Source organism: Triticum aestivum, chromosome 4D (assembly GCF_018294505.1).
Source record: "Triticum aestivum cultivar Chinese Spring chromosome 4D, IWGSC CS RefSeq v2.1, whole genome shotgun sequence".
NCBI classification, from domain to species: domain Eukaryota; kingdom Viridiplantae; phylum Streptophyta; class Magnoliopsida; order Poales; family Poaceae; genus Triticum; species Triticum aestivum.
The window spans coordinates 504,388,059-504,403,356 of record NC_057805.1 but is presented as its reverse complement, the minus strand read 5'-3'; the positions used below and the strand labels follow the sequence as shown (position 1 = coordinate 504,403,356).

General features: G+C 46.3%; 2 protein-coding genes across 2 annotated transcripts; one reads left to right on the top strand and one right to left on the bottom strand.

Moving 5' to 3' along the window:
• Positions 1–4,170: 4,170 nt before the first annotated feature.
• LOC123099080 (myosin-10) lies at positions 4,171–12,195 on the top strand. Its single transcript, XM_044521216.1, has 9 exons — positions 4,171–4,653; positions 5,482–5,679; positions 5,813–5,935; positions 6,096–6,133; positions 6,298–6,466; positions 7,184–10,324; positions 10,423–10,526; positions 11,195–11,418; positions 11,596–12,195. Exons 1-8 carry the CDS (start codon positions 4,567–4,569, stop codon positions 11,370–11,372), a joined length of 4,038 nt encoding a protein of 1,345 aa, XP_044377151.1. The 5' UTR covers positions 4,171–4,566; the 3' UTR covers positions 11,373–11,418; positions 11,596–12,195.
• Positions 12,196–12,953: 758 nt separating this feature from the next.
• LOC123099083 (BTB/POZ and MATH domain-containing protein 2-like) lies at positions 12,954–14,501 on the bottom strand. The gene is made up of 3 exons (XM_044521220.1): positions 14,218–14,501; positions 13,926–13,963; positions 12,954–13,861 (listed from the first exon to the last, which is right to left on the bottom strand). The coding sequence occupies exons 1-3, from the start codon at positions 14,499–14,501 to the stop codon at positions 12,954–12,956; spliced, it is 1,230 nt and encodes a 409-aa protein (XP_044377155.1).
• Positions 14,502–15,298: the final 797 nt, after the last annotated feature.

Here is a 15,298-nt window from a genome sequence, read left to right as displayed (position 1 = left end):
AAAGAGGTGGTTGTTCATCCAACAAGAGTGCAACAAGTATTGCGCCGCATTTGAGAGCGTTGAAGCACGGCCCGTGAGTGGTCTCGGTGTTGGGGACATGGTATGCTCTCCTCTTCCTGGTCCTTTCCTTGCTACGGCCATGAGACTTCGGCCTTGTATATGTTTGCATGTTCAATTGTTGTTGATCATGTGGTGTAGGCATTTCAATCTTTGGAGGCATTCAAGGCCCGGCACAATGACAAGCCATTCACTCTTACGCATTGTTGGACGATTATCAACAGTAGCCCTAAGTTCAAGGACCAATACCATGAACTTCAAAGGAAGAGAGGCTTGAAGACAGCCAAGTTCGCCGGAGGTGGAGATGGCGAGGCGTTGAAGAGGCCGAGGGGCAAGACCAACTCCAAGGTTGACGACATACATGATGCATCATCCATGGCATTGCATGACACTTTGCATGGCATGATGTCCCAAAAGGATGTGAGGGACGAGAAGAAGCGGCAAAGCAAGGACGAGCAAATGAAGCAATACCTAGACCTTCAAAGAAAGAAGCTTGAGATGGAGGAGGCGGCCAAGAGGAGGGTAGCTCGACATGGAGGAGGCGGCCCGGCAAAGGCAGCTCGACATCGAGGCCGACAACGTCAATGCCAGGCAGAGGCAGCTCGACATCGAGGCCACCAATGCCGCCACCAGAGCGAAGGAGGTGGCCCTGGCGATCATGAGCGTGGACTTGTCGAAGATGAGCGAGAAGACGAGGGCCTGGTTCGAGGCCAGGCAGAAGGAGATGCTCGACGCCGAAGGCCTGAACTAGGTCGTCCGATCGGCCGTGGCCGTTCTTTTTGGAGGCTGGCATGGGTGCCACCCGCCCGCTGGGCCGCTGGCTGTGTGCCGGCGAGAAAACCATTCATTTTGGAGGCCGACTGTGTTGCCGGCCGCTGGCTGTGTTGCCGGCGAGGACAACTATTCATTTTGGAGGCTGGCTGTGTTGCCGGCCGCTGGCTGATGCCGGCGATGGACGTGTAGGCCGCTGGCTCTGGTGCCGGCGTGATGAACCAGGGACGCTGGCCTTATGAACTAGGGCTTGACATTTGAAATGTTGCTTTTGGTTTTTTAAATAGACGCGGACAGGATGGGGCAAATGGATGCGTCTGCGCGCTGGGTGCACGGCCACCGTATCCCATGACCCAAACGGACAGAATCCGGACAAACGAACATCCGTTTGAGATCGCACGATGGAGTTGGCCTAAACCGCACGTCCAAACATGCAGTACAGACCGTACAAAGAAAAAAAAAACAATCGCGGAGCCGGCCAGGTGATTCCTCTGGAGAATTCTCTCTCCAGGAAATCCCAGAGCGCAGAGTTCCATCTGTTCCTCCGGCGTCCAGGACTACTATTTGCCTGCCGTTCATCGCATCCACTGCATTAGCGAACAATCCACTTAACGTTACGCCATTTTAATACTTGGAAGAAAAAACAAGTTTTCCCCTCAAAATAATAGTAATAATGAAGAAACAAGTTAACGTCACGCCACGCATGCAAGCCCGCTCACCAACCCCGCGTCCTCATCCTCGCACCATGCGGGCGTGGGTAGTGCGTACGTACACGCGTTTTTTTAAGGGTACGTACACACGTATTTACTTCCTCCGTTTCATAATATAAGAGCGCTTTTTATTATTATGGAGCGCTTTTTATTATTATGGGACGGAGGAAGTAGTTACCGACTCGTTCAACCACGGCAGGAGTCACAGATTTACTACTAATGTGATGTGCATAGACAGAGTCACACCACACAACCAACGGCTCAAACGCATCAAGTTCCTAAGCCTAAACATCAGGTGCATTGGAATTAGTTTGTAGTTGGGGTGCATTGCAATTGCTGCATGTAAATTAAAAATCTCAGGAGCAGCTCCTCCTCCAAAACAAATCTAGGGTTCGTGCCTCTCGCCGGTGCCGCCGCAAGTCTGCCTCGTCTCCAGTGGCCTTAGGGCCATGGGGGCGCGGTGGATCTTGGCAAGGGCCGGTGGGAGGGCTTCGTTATTAGTTGTTCATTCGAGTTTTGTTAGGGTTTGTGTCCTGCTCAGGAAGACGAGACAGCGGCGGCTCCCTGAAGATGAAATAAAGGTCTCCCCGCCTAGCCCCCGTTTCAATGGTGCGTCTAGCATCGTTGGTGGGCGTGTGGAGGTGTGTCTCCGGCGGATCTATCCTCGATGGATTTGCTCGGATCTGGTTGTTATTCGTCTATGTTCGTGTGTCTTCGGGTTGGATCCTTTCGATCTACGTTATTCTTCATTGGCGGCGGTTGTTGTTCTGGTGCGCTGGTCCTATGGGGCCTTAGCATGACGACTTCCCGACTGTCTACTACAACAAGTTGTGCCCTACTCCGACGAGGGAGGGGCGATGACGGCAGCGCGCCTTCGGCTCGCTTCAGTGCTTGTAGTCATCGCTAGATGGTCTACGGATCTGGATGTAATTTTTATTATTTCTGGTGTTCGTTGTACTGCCATGATTGAAGATGAATAGATCGAAAGCTTTCTCGCAAAAAAAAACATCTTAATATGATTGTCAATTGATATGTTTAGCCGACTAAGTAGTAATAGTCGCATTTTTACAAGGCCCACTTCAAGGGCTCATTTGATTCAAAGGTTTTTCATCGGAATTTGGGATGATTATAATCCTTAGGATTTTTCTTGTGTTGGTTGTTTGATTCATAAGATTGAATCCTACAGAAATTTTTTCCTAAGAATTTTTTTGAACCACTTCCCATAGAGTTTCTAGCATGCACTCGAATCCTATTTAAAAGAATCCTTTGTTTTTTCTACAATGAAATCAAACAACCCAAAGTCATGTAGGATTGAAATGCCATGACATTTCTATTCTCGTGTTTTTAGAATCCCACGAATCAAAGAGGCCCTAAGTCTGTTAAACACCCTCAGTAGAATTGCCACTGCACACAAACATCCATTCATATGGATCCCAAGAGTTGTATTCTTCTCATTCTATACTCCCATGACCTAAGCGATCAGGGCGATTGTTGATCCAACCAATCAGGACCGCATGCCCACTTTGACTTCGTTTGTCGCCCCCGTGACGGGAGAGGGCGGGAACCCATGGCTTCACTCTGATGGTGGTAGGGCTAGAAATAAAGTTAGGTGTTTTGTCTTCAAACAACGGTGATGAGACGATGATACGTCGCCGTTGACATGGAATAACGTATTCCCCGCCCGTTCCACGTTCCGATGATGCTTTTTCGCATCGTCGGGAGGTGCGTGAGGATGATGTGTCCTCCGATCTGATTCTTCGGTCTAGATTTTTCGTTTGCGGGGTTGTCTTGGTGGCGACGTCCTACGGGGCGGACAACGTGGTTGTGCGTCTAAGTCCTCCGGCTCCAAGTTCAATCGATGAAGGTTGGCTTAGCCTTCGCCTCGTCAAGGAACGTGTGAGACTTGTGTTTGTTGACTCCATTTGGTCGGAACCGAAGAGTTATACGGACCCTCTTCAAGTCTTCGACATTGTCTTCTACAGGACTTGCTATGCAGAGTTGCAAACCACGGCCGTCGACGTCTTCTGGTCTACATCGACGATTTATTGGCCGTCATTTCTACAAGCTCCTGGGTTTAAAAGTTTGCTTTGCTGAGGCGGGGCGACAACGAGATTTGCTCACGACGCGCCGTCACATGTATTTTTTTTACATAAGATTTTTTAAGGACGTCGGATTTTTAGGCATGACAAATCTGACATTTTTCATGGCTACTTATATTGGCGCGATGATGGTAAAATTTAGTTTGTAAGCATCGCAATTTCCTGACAGAAAATGAGCCGAGACGGATTTACCATGCTCGCTAACTAACTTGCAATCCTGAGCAAACATAATTTGCCATAAAAAACGTTGGGTTTGCCATCCTAAAAGTCTGACGTGTGCTGGATATTCGGGTAAATAAAAGCACCCACCCATGCTAGCAGCGGACCAGCGGTAATTAGCGGAGAGAGTGTGTAAAAACGCAAAGCCAGCCGTGGTGTGCTGGAGAGGAGACGAGGAGAGAAGGGCCGGCCGGGGCCGGGGCCGGGGTTGGCGGGCAGCACTATGCCGGGGACGGAAGGGGGAAGAGGCCCCACCGGTGAACCACCCTACCTCTCCTCCTCCCTCCCCCTCCATTATTCTATTGCTGTTTTTTAATCTCTTCTCACCGTCGTCCGGTGGAGCAAATGGAAATGGACAAGCAGAGTCGCCTTAGAAATCTCGCAACCTGATTAACGCGCTCGGCTCGGCTCGGATCTTTTTCTTTTTGTGCAGTTCCGCCGGCTCCCTAATTAAGATTCCCCTTTCTCTCCCCCTCCTCCTCCTCTCTCTCCTCCACCTCCCCGCGGCGCGGCGCGGCGCAATGATTTCCGGCCCCCTGCTGCTCCGGTACCGGCCGGGAGTACACTAGCCAGCAGGAGAGCAGGAGGCGGAGCTCCCACCAAATCTGCTCCGCGTCACCTGCCGTGCGCCCGTGCCGCTCCTAGGCGGCCGTATCGACAGGAGGATCGATTTCGGCCTCGGCCGGGGGTCGTCGGCGCGGCGCGGCGGGATGTTCAAGCTCCACCGCCACCGCTCCTCGGACCGGAGCGTCGGCGAGCGCTTCGAGTTCAGGTTCTCCAGCTTCCGCGCCGTCATGGTAAGCCCGTCCGTCACCCGCCCAGATTCCCCACCTTCCCACCCTAGCTTACCGTTACTAGTACCTGCGCCCGCTGTCGATTCGAGCGGCGGCGGCGGCATTGGGGAGATCGCGCGCGCGTTCCGGAACCACCAATCGCGTTGCTCCTCTGCTTGATCTATCTACGAGTAGTAGTTTGCTAGAGCAAGCCGCACTCACTGCACACACGCCCGCTCGCTGTAGGCGCATAGCTGGAGATTTCATTTCATTCCTACCTGGCTGTGCCCTAACCTACCCACTACTACTACTACTGCACTAGTAGTAACCTGTGTTTAATGGCTACTGCGTGATCTGGCCATTATGATGATCCCACGATCCAAACCTACCTGTGTGGGTGTGTACATTTGGAATTGGACCACCATGTCACAGATCAAACCAGCGGTGCATGGGCAATTCCTACTGCCAGCCAATTGCCTCTTTCTAGTCTACTAGAAGAAAAAAAAAACATGGTAGTATTCTCCTTTCTGGTTGGTGTTTCACAGTTATTCTGAAAATCTCCTATTAATAGATAGGTTACTGCGGTGTGGTGTTCCATTTCTCCAACGGCAGGTTTCTGGAAGAAATGCCAGTGACCCCGTCTTACGATTCTTATTTCTGTCAGAAATAGCATTCAAACAACATCCTTATACTCCACAACGGGGGAATGCATCGAACCTGTGAAAATCTGCGATAACAACGACTCTCTCTACTTCTTCTTATTGTTTAGTTGCTCAGGGTTTCAGGCGTGTTTCACGCTACATGTATTTACTGGTTTTCCAATGACTGATTGATTTGACTTGTATTCTACAGGTCCCTGCAGTATCGGACAGGATGTTCCTTTCGATAGTCTCTGTGGATACCGGGAAAACCATCGCCAAATCCAGTAAAGCGGCTGCCCGCAGTGGAATCTGCCAATGGCCCGATTCCATATCGGAACCGATATGGTTTTCTCGAGACGCAGTGTCAAAAGAGTTCGATGAGTGCCAATACAAGATTGTTGTTTCTGTGGTATGTATGGGTATTCATAGCATACTACTGTGTTCTATCTAGCCACCTTTGTTTTTCAATCTCACCGATATGGATGTATGGATATCTGTGGACTAGTATTTGTTTTGCTGAACAATTCAATCCCATGTTGCAGGGATCAATAAGAACTGGTATTCTTGGCGAAATTTTCCTAAACCTGTCCAACTTTCTGAATTTGGCGGACCCAACTGCCATCTCTATGCCGTTGAAGAGATGCAACTCTGGAACAGTTTTGCAGGTAAGCGAGTTCTATGCAACCGCTTCCTTTTTAAAGATTTTTCGGGTGCTTGTGTATATGATCCTGTAACCTGAAAATGGTGCCAACTCACTCAACTCTCAGTGTTTATGCTTTTCCATTTATTCTGCTTATGGTGACATTGGTTGCTTCTCGTTTGCAGCTTAAGGTTCAATCTCTTGGCACAAAGCCTAAGTTGGGGTAACTAATTCAACTTGACTTTTTCTCTTTTCCTATTTCCCATTTATAGCTCCAATGTGCACACTTCACACTGAAGACCCTGCAATCTCTTTATATTGCTCTCCCATTGTTTTTGCTGTCTGCAAGTCTTGATACTCTATTATAACCTTGGCATATCTATACAGTGGTGTGAGATCTTCAAGGGACATGCCTCCTCGTATCAGTGACCATTGTCTAATAAATGACGACATGGATAACAAATCAGATGGCTCTGATAATACGGCCAACAGGAGTGTCCGTTCTGCGTCAGGAACTCCTTTAGGGGGCACTTATCAAGATGAACCTGGAAACAGGGTATGCTGATATTCAGAACAATTTTCTCCATCCTAAGTTTATTTTTTCAGAACAGTGTTTCCTTTAACAAGCGTGCAATGCATGCTTTGATTTATGTTTCTACTAATCTATTTGCATCTTTTGAATTTTATTTTAGTAACCAATAACTTGATTCTTGATCATTTAGACACATCTTCCCAGCACTGATGATACCACTCTTCAGGAAACTCGAGCTAGCTTGTCATTTGACTGTTTCTGGTGCCTATAGATATCGAGAAATTTGTCTCTTATTGTCAGTTAAACTGGTTAAATATCACAAGAATATTCGATTACAGATCTAGGTTCTTCTCTTTTCCATGCTTTTGTTCCATGCTTTAAATATCACAAGAAATTTATATACACATCTCTAGGATAGTTGTAAGTAAACACCCCATGTTCCAACAGCAGTTACATACTCTGAAATGAAATGAAAGAAAATTCCAATCCATTAATATTTCTATTTTCTGCAGCTAATAGCAGACTTCAAAGTGTTCATTTGCCTTTGATCATCACATTATGCCTTAAGTTTAGTTTTAATCTTCCTAGCATTTTTTATTGTACTCATTTGGCTTGCATCAAGCTGTGGCTCCATGTGTATATAATTTTTTTTTTAAATTCACAATCATGAATTCTTTTATGTAATGCCCTGTCAGAGTTTATGTGTAAATGCTGGTTTGTTGTCTCCTTTTTTCCCTTCAGGAAATGAGTTTCTCAGCATCAGGGTCTCACCGGAGTTCCAATTCTGGAGATAGTACCCAAGATAGAACAAATTTGTCTCCGATAGACAACACTAATGGTGGATTGTATGTCGGAAGGCAGGATTCAGGTAGTTCCTATGTCAGCGCTGGCCGTGGTGATGAAGGATTGAGATCAAACAATTCATCTTTCAGTTCCCGGGCTTCAGGTCCAAACATGCTGCAAGGAAATACTCCCAAATCCTTTTCAAATGGGATTGCTCAGTCATCATTGGGGACAACTGATTCATCTAAAGATCTTCTTGAAGCTGCTGAAGAAACAATTGAAGAACTCCGTGATGAGGCAAAAATGTGGGAACGACATTCTCGCAAATTGAAGGCTGATCTAGAGGCGCTGAAGAGGGAATGTTCTGAGAAATCAAAGCAACAGACTGAGCTAGCACTTGAACTGTCTGCTGCACATGCTGAGCGGGATTCTTACAGGCACGAAATTGAAGAATTGAAGTCATCACGGCAAGAGTCATCTCGGCAAGAGTCGTTTCGGCCAGAGTTAAGCAGACGGCAAATAAAATCTGTAACCCCCAAACGTGGGGACTGGATCAACATGGAGAAGGAAGTAGAAGACGAGATGAAGTTTCTGAAAGAATCAAATGCAAGCTTACAGGTACAGCTGAAGAGCACTCAAGAGGCAAATATAGAGCTTGTTTCTATTCTTCAGGAACTGGAAGAGACCATAGAAGAACAAAGAGCGGAGATATCTAAAATTTCTGAGGCCAAGGATGTCACTAATACAGATGTATTGAAGAATGGGTTGTTAGTCAAAGAAGAGACAGAATGGGCTAGGAAACTGTCAATGAAAGAAGATGAAATCAATACTTTGAGGCAGAAACTAGATCGCCTTCTCAGTATTGAAAATGCAGGTGCCGCAGGTTCTGATACCGTTTATCTTGAATTGGAGAAAGAAAATGAAACTCTAAGGGTAAAAATACAAGAACTTGAGAAAGATTGTTCTGAACTAACAGATGAAAATCTGGAGCTTATATATAAGCTGAAAGAAAGCGGTGTGGGAAAAGGGCAGGATTCTCATGTTTCAAACAACAGTGAATTGCAAATTGAAAAGCTTACATCACAAATATATCAACTGGAAGAGGAACTTAGAGACAAGGAAATGATGCATGACGGCAGTTTTACCGAGTCATCAGTGTCTAATGCCAAAGAGTTACAGAGGAAGTGTGCTGACCTTGAGCTGAAGCTGCTACGTTTTAGGTCTCAAGGCTTTGAGCTAGAAGAGAAGTTCCGAAAAAGCCAAGAAGAACTAGAACAAAAAAATCTTGAGTTATCTAAGCTGAGAGAGGAGCTTGAAGGCTTGGAAGGTGGTGAAACTGGTGGTGCGAGAGGATACCAATTTAGAGAAGATCTAGAGGATAATGAATCTGAGACAGATATACTGAAGACCAGAGTCCAGCTACAACAGCAGGAAAATGATGACTTGCGGCGCTCCAAAGTCGAAACGGAAAATTTGATGTCTGAAATTCAGGCAGAGAAGAGTCTGTTAGAGGAACGCTTGGCAGCATCAGTTAAAGAAAGTAGCATCACTTCCAAATGCTTGGATGAATTGCAACAAGACATTTTGGTGCTTTCTAGCAGCATAGATTCCCATGTGTCTGCTAATAAGGTTCTTGAAAGAAAGATAAATGAACTCGAGAGCTGCAAAGCAGAACTAGAGTTACATATATCAGAGCTTGAACAGGAAAATATAGAGTTGTCAGAACGCATATCTGGACTGGAAGCCCAATTATCTTACATTACAAATGAAAAGGAGTCAAGTGAGCTGCAGATGCACGACTCAAAATCCCTTGTCATCAGTCTCAAAGATAAAGTAGAGCGACAACAAGTGGAGATGGATACTCAAAGGGTTGAGTTTAGACAAAAACAGCAAGAAACACAAAGAAAACTGTCGGAAGCACAGGACGATTCAGAAGTTCTGAGAAGATCTAATTCTAATCTGCAATCTACAGTTGAGAACCTTATTGAAGAGTGCAGTTCCCTTCAAAATCTGACTGCAGATCTCAAGAGGCAGAAGTTGGAATTGCATGGCCGTTTTATGCAACAAGAGCAGGAATTGGATAACTCGAAAAAAAGGATCCTTGATTTTTGTAAAACAGTGGAGTTCCTAGAATCAAAGCTTTCTTCTCTTCAGAAGGACATATCTTGCAAAGAGCAATCATTGCTGTCAGAACTGGAGAGTATATTCCAGGAGCACACAGAGCAAGAAGAAAAGATAAATCGTGCTCATTTCATGTTAAATAAGATCGAGAAAGAAAAGACTCTTGAAGTAGAGAATCTTGAGAGGGAGGTCGTGAGCCTCACTGCACAGGTCTCCTCCACACACGAGGAGAGAGAAAATGCCACAGTAGATGCCATTAGGGAGGTCTCTGTCCTGCGAGCTGAAAAGGCCAAACTTGAGGCTAATTTCGAAAATGTCAGTGCACAGTTGAGACATTATGAGTCTCAACTTGAGGACCTTCGCAAGGAGTCTAAAACCAAGATTAAAGGTTTGGTTGATTCCCTTAATGCATCCAAACAGAGCGAGGAAATGTTGACAGCAGATGCTGAACATATGAAGAAGTTGATGGAGGCTGCTAAATCCAATGAAGATGAGTTACGGAAGTCTTCTGGTGAACTAGAGTTAAAGCTTAAAGCCAGTGACTATGAGAGACAGCAAATGATGGAAGAAATATCTGACCTGAAACTTCAGGTCCAGAAAATAACAAGTCTTCAAGATGAAGTTTCCAAACTTAGAAGCTCCCTTGACGAGGCTATGTTTGAAAAGGGAAAATTGAAGGCGCTGCTAGAGTCTGTGACTGAGGAATGTGAAGAACTGAAGGCACAGAAAGCGATGCTAACAGATAAAGTTTCTGAGATGCAAGAGACTTTGGACAATGGTGAAGAAGAAAAACGAAGCAGAATATCTATGCAAGCAAAGCTTGTGAGATTGGAGAGTGATCGATCAGCATCGGAAGCATCACATGTACATGAAGCAGAGTTAAAGAACGAACTTAGTAGGATCAGAAGATCAAATAGCGAATACCAGAGGAAGATACAATCCCTTGAGCAGGAAATTGAGGATCTCACTAGAAAGCAGGTTAGCTATATACAGTACTTATTGTGATGATTAAAAAGAATCACCGCATTGATGTTCCTAATGTCTTGGTATCCCCTTGCATTTCCTTGTATTTTCAGGAGATTGGAGATTCTACAGATCTTCAGTCGAAGATTCAAATACTGGAAACTAAGCTTGCAGAGGCTTTGGAGGAAAATAAGATGTACAGGGCTCAACAAAAGAGGTATCCCTTGCACTCTGAAGCCTGAATCTAAATGTTAGCATTATGCATAGATTATACATGCTATTACACTTTTCTTTTGTTATGGGTAGTCAGTCTAAGCAAGCATTGACAAGTGGCAGCCCTCCCAAAAGTTCTTTTTTTCCTTGTAATGTAATATAAATATCCATGTAATTTTAAATAAAAAATTGACGATTTGCACTGCAGAATGCAATTGCTTATTAGTCGGGCGAGGAAATAGCTTCTACAATCTGTTACGCGTTGCAGTATATTATTAGCTCTTTCTCTATCTTAACTGCTCCTTCATATGAACTGGGACCATGTGAATACTAGGTATGATTTTATACACATCACTAGCTGGAGAACCGGTGTTTAAGCTTAATATCACATCTTGAAGCTAGATTGTACACTGGTATTGACAGAACCTTGAAATCTGTTGGTTACCACTGTGTGGAAAATCATTTCATTTTATTGGCTCGAGGGATTGTCCATACTGTAGATATATGATGGCAGAGTACACATCTCCTAGCAAATCTTTTTATAGGGAAAATTATAGAGGACTCCCGTACATCATAGCAAATCATCTTTTATTGCTGATTTGTTAATTTTCAGCTGTCTATATTCAGAAGATCAGAATATTCACATATTTTATAATTTTCTTACTTGTACAGTCCCGTTGCCGAGGAGCAATCTGCTGGTGGGGACAGGATTTTGCAGCTGGAAGGAGATCTAAGAGATATGAAGGAGCGGTTACTCAATATGAGCTTGGAGTACGCAGAAGTAGAGGCCCAGCGGGAGCGATTAGTGATGGAGCTGAAATCTGTCAAGAAAGGGGGGCGATGGTTCTAACATGATGGAGACCTTGCCTGCCATAAACATAAGACTGACAACACAGGTACATGGATGCTATTTTCTTGCCAATAAATGATATGATAATTTGGATGGGTAGAGCAACATCTCTCGGAAAACTGTTTTAGGTTTGTTATCAGTGGGATCCCATCATGTACTTTTTGGGTAGAAGATACTTTTTGTCCAGTTCTTATGGATACTCTAAAGCCTTCTGCTTTTGTAGATGACCCGTCATCAATCAGCGTCATGTCTGCGTCATGACAATACAAGCCATGACAATAGGACTGATGTCAGATTATCATGATGTGAGAACAAGCAAATGCAGAACCACAGGTCATGTGCCGCACTCACTAGTTGGTACCGGTGGATTGCGAGTCTGACTATTACCCGGAAGAAAAGAAAAGGTCACCTCCAAGAGATGAGATGGTTTCTCTGAAGAGGCAAATATTGCGAGTCTGACCATTTCCTGGAAGAAAAAGCCACCTCACCTGTAAGCCTCACTATGATAATTCCGATTTAACCAATTGATTATGTGATGCCATGTGTTTCTTCATCCAGTATACCTGTTTCTCAGTTGACCGGGAGGGTGAACGTTATTTGTTCATATGGTTACTCAGATCACCCACCATTTACATGGGTATTTACATGATTACATGCAAAGTCCACTTTAACTGTTGATAAATGTTGTTCTTCGTCTTGTTTGTGGAACCAACATGGAAGAGTTTAAGCTAGTAGTACAATAGCTATACTCTTACATTATTGTAATTCAATTTGTAAAATATGAAGGGGTCAACTGCTTAATTATTTTTATTTTCATCGCAAATCGGAAAATTACTTATTGCTTTTGTGGGATATCTCGAGTCCGGTATGAATATATTTTATCATGACATGATCTGGAGGATTACTACTGTTATTTACTTAATTAAAGAACTAAAGGATCCAAGACAAGCATCAGGTGTCAGCTTCACGATTGAGCTGGCGTATTCATTAGCTCAAGCTAGTAGCATGACCACCGAAGCGAAACTTCACCAGTGCAGCCAGTAAGGTGTAGTCGAGATGAGAGAGTTTGAGTGGAAGAAGATAAAGATATGGCAGTGATTGTTTGGGATGAGATTGGATGGAGACCATCAGGTGAAGGTTGCGCTGGACAAGGTTTTAGAAATCGAGGCCCCGCCTAGGCAAAGCTGGAAGATGATGAAAAGCTTGGCATGGAATAGGAGGCCGTCTGGGGGTGGTGGGTGTTGTGCTGTCGGAGAGGGTGCTGGAAGAGGGCGAGGAAGAAGAGCCGTGGGCTTCCATGGCGGCGCTCGAGGGTGCCACCACGGAGGCTAGAGCTAGGCTTTCCACCCGACAGTCTTCTAAGTGTTGGCATACACATTAAAAGAAATCATAAGCATTATACTTGTATAGCAAATACAACTACAACTCCAAACATAAACGAATGCACATTAGTGTATTATTAGCATGGACCATAGTTGATTGTCACCAGTAGTACTTCTTACATTGACCAACACTGCAGTGATAAATAGAAGAATGGTACCAAAATCACCATGATCACCGTGTCCTTTGCTTCTACCAGTCTCAGGCCACTTTTGCCCTTTCTATGAGGTCCATGAGAACAGAGGGGCAGCTGCTCTGTAAATGTTTGAAACCGCCATTTTCCAAGACGACTTTCATATTGTTTGGGGAGATGAGGAAGTCGATGCATGCCGCCTTGAGCCTCTGGGAGTGGTGCTGCTCCGCTAACACCAACGTGGTTATGACCGTGCTTGTGGAGACACGTTTGCACAACATATCCTCGCAGATCAGCTTCAGTCTCTCCACCTTGTACCTATCAGCCGCTCCAAGCAATCGGTGCGCCATTGCTGTCACCGCCTCATCTCCCTTGTCCATTTCATCAGGCAATGTGTCGGTGTATATGTAGTGGAGCAAAGCCTTGAACACTTTTGCCTCCATGTCGTCGATCCTTACGGTGGCCATGGGCGTCGTCTTTTTCTCCCTTTCTGGCACGCCAAGGAGCTCTGCTTCTGCTGCTGCCTTCAAGATCAGAGATCTGGCAGCCAGCACCCATCGATGGGCGGCAATTGTCTCACCACCCACTTTGAAGGTCACATCTGCCCCCTCCTTCCACAGGAGATCGACAAAATCACAATCTTCCGTTTCCTCGGCTCGCAGCTTTGTAACAGTAATGTCGCAACTGAGAGTGAAGCAGTCATCCTTGAGGTAGCTCTCTAGCGTCGATCTTGTGAAGAATTTGTACCAGCCCTCTTCGTTGGTCGTGAAACGCCTGCTGAAGGTGTAGGTATCTAACGGCACTGGTTTCCCAGTCCGGTTCAGTAAACCGAGCGAACCTTGAGCTGAGATGCCCTTGTCAGGCACCACTGGCAAGTCCCTGCTTACACTGACAAGCTGAATGAAGACACATAGGGCGTGTTTGGTTGCCGTGTGCAACAGTGCCTGCATCGCATACACTTCTCTACTCAGCCTGGCTATGCAAATGCAGCCTCAAATGCACCATATGCATGTTGTTTGGTTGCCTGCATGCCCTCTTACCTGCATGGGCTGAACCACACTGCCTGGTGTTTGGTTGCCTGCATGTTAGTCCACAAACCCAAGGCATGGTGTTTGGTTGTATGCAAGGCCTGATGTGTGGTAACCTCTTTGGCTAGTTGGTGAGGTTACCACCACACTTCGGCAGCACACATCATAAGCACAACAGACTATAAACAGTGCATCAACTAGCATAATTCAGATATAAGCAGTACCACAGATATAACAGTTCAACGCATAAACCATCAACTAGCATAATTCGATAGTACGCTCGAAAGAGGTGGTCGGGCCCTACTCCTTGGCGGCGAAGGCGTCGTCGTGCTTCCCGCACTTGTTGACGACCTCAATGCCATCGTCGTCGAAGATGATGACCTTGAGGGTGTCGGGAGTGAGGAGCTTGAACATCACCATATAGCCGATCTTGATCTGATGAACGACTGCGTAGGTGGCCCAACCCTGATCCAGGGTCACCCTGCCGTTCATCAGCTTGACTGTCACCTTCCAGGAGCAGCCGATGTTGTTCCTGAGCTTGAACTCCGTCGGCACCGCGACGAAGTGCTTGGTGAAGTCCAGGGGCATGGGGATGCACTCAAGCTTCGGTGCAAGGATGACCTTGCAGAAGTGAGTTGGGCCAACCTCCTAATGGTAATGGCCGTAGTTGCGGCGCTTGTTGCTGGGGGGCTCCTCCATGCCCTCGTCGTCGCCACCCTCAGGCGTCTTCGGGTCTTCCTCGGCGGTGGGCAGTAGCTCAACCTCGTCGGGCATTGGGTGAAGGGGCTGCTTGCCCTTGCTGTCAACGGCCGGGAGCACCTCCGTGTCCTCGATCTGCACACAAGTCATGGAGTCAGGCATTGCACAGAGTTCATGGCTAATTCGAGAGCTTGTAGTTAAAACGGCATGACTGTCACTCTTCTCCTCCTCTCCATCCCCCCTATATTTACTCACCCTGCCCACCACTATTTACCCACCCCCTCTCTTCTCTCACTGTCAACCTTCCTCCTCCCCATCGCCATGAGCTCTAGCTCCAGCTCCAATGCCAACCCCTTCCCTTGGGGTATTGGCTGGAGAGCCTTCTTCCTCGGGTGGACGGCTGGTGACCGGACCAAGTTCGAGAACACCATGGAGGTGTGCTCGAACTTCGGCTCCATGGCTGACATGCAGAACGAATCGAATGCCGTGGTCATGAAGGCCACTAAAGAAGAGCTGAAGACACCGATTCCTGACCCAGCGAAGGGCGCGATGGCAGTTGACATCATTCGCTGGGCCATGAATCATGCCGTCTCCGACGACCCTAAACAGAGGAAGAAGTGGCGCAAGTATAAGACCTACTGGGCTCCTAATGACCGCCGTGCCGCAGTGTACTGGGAGACGGCTAT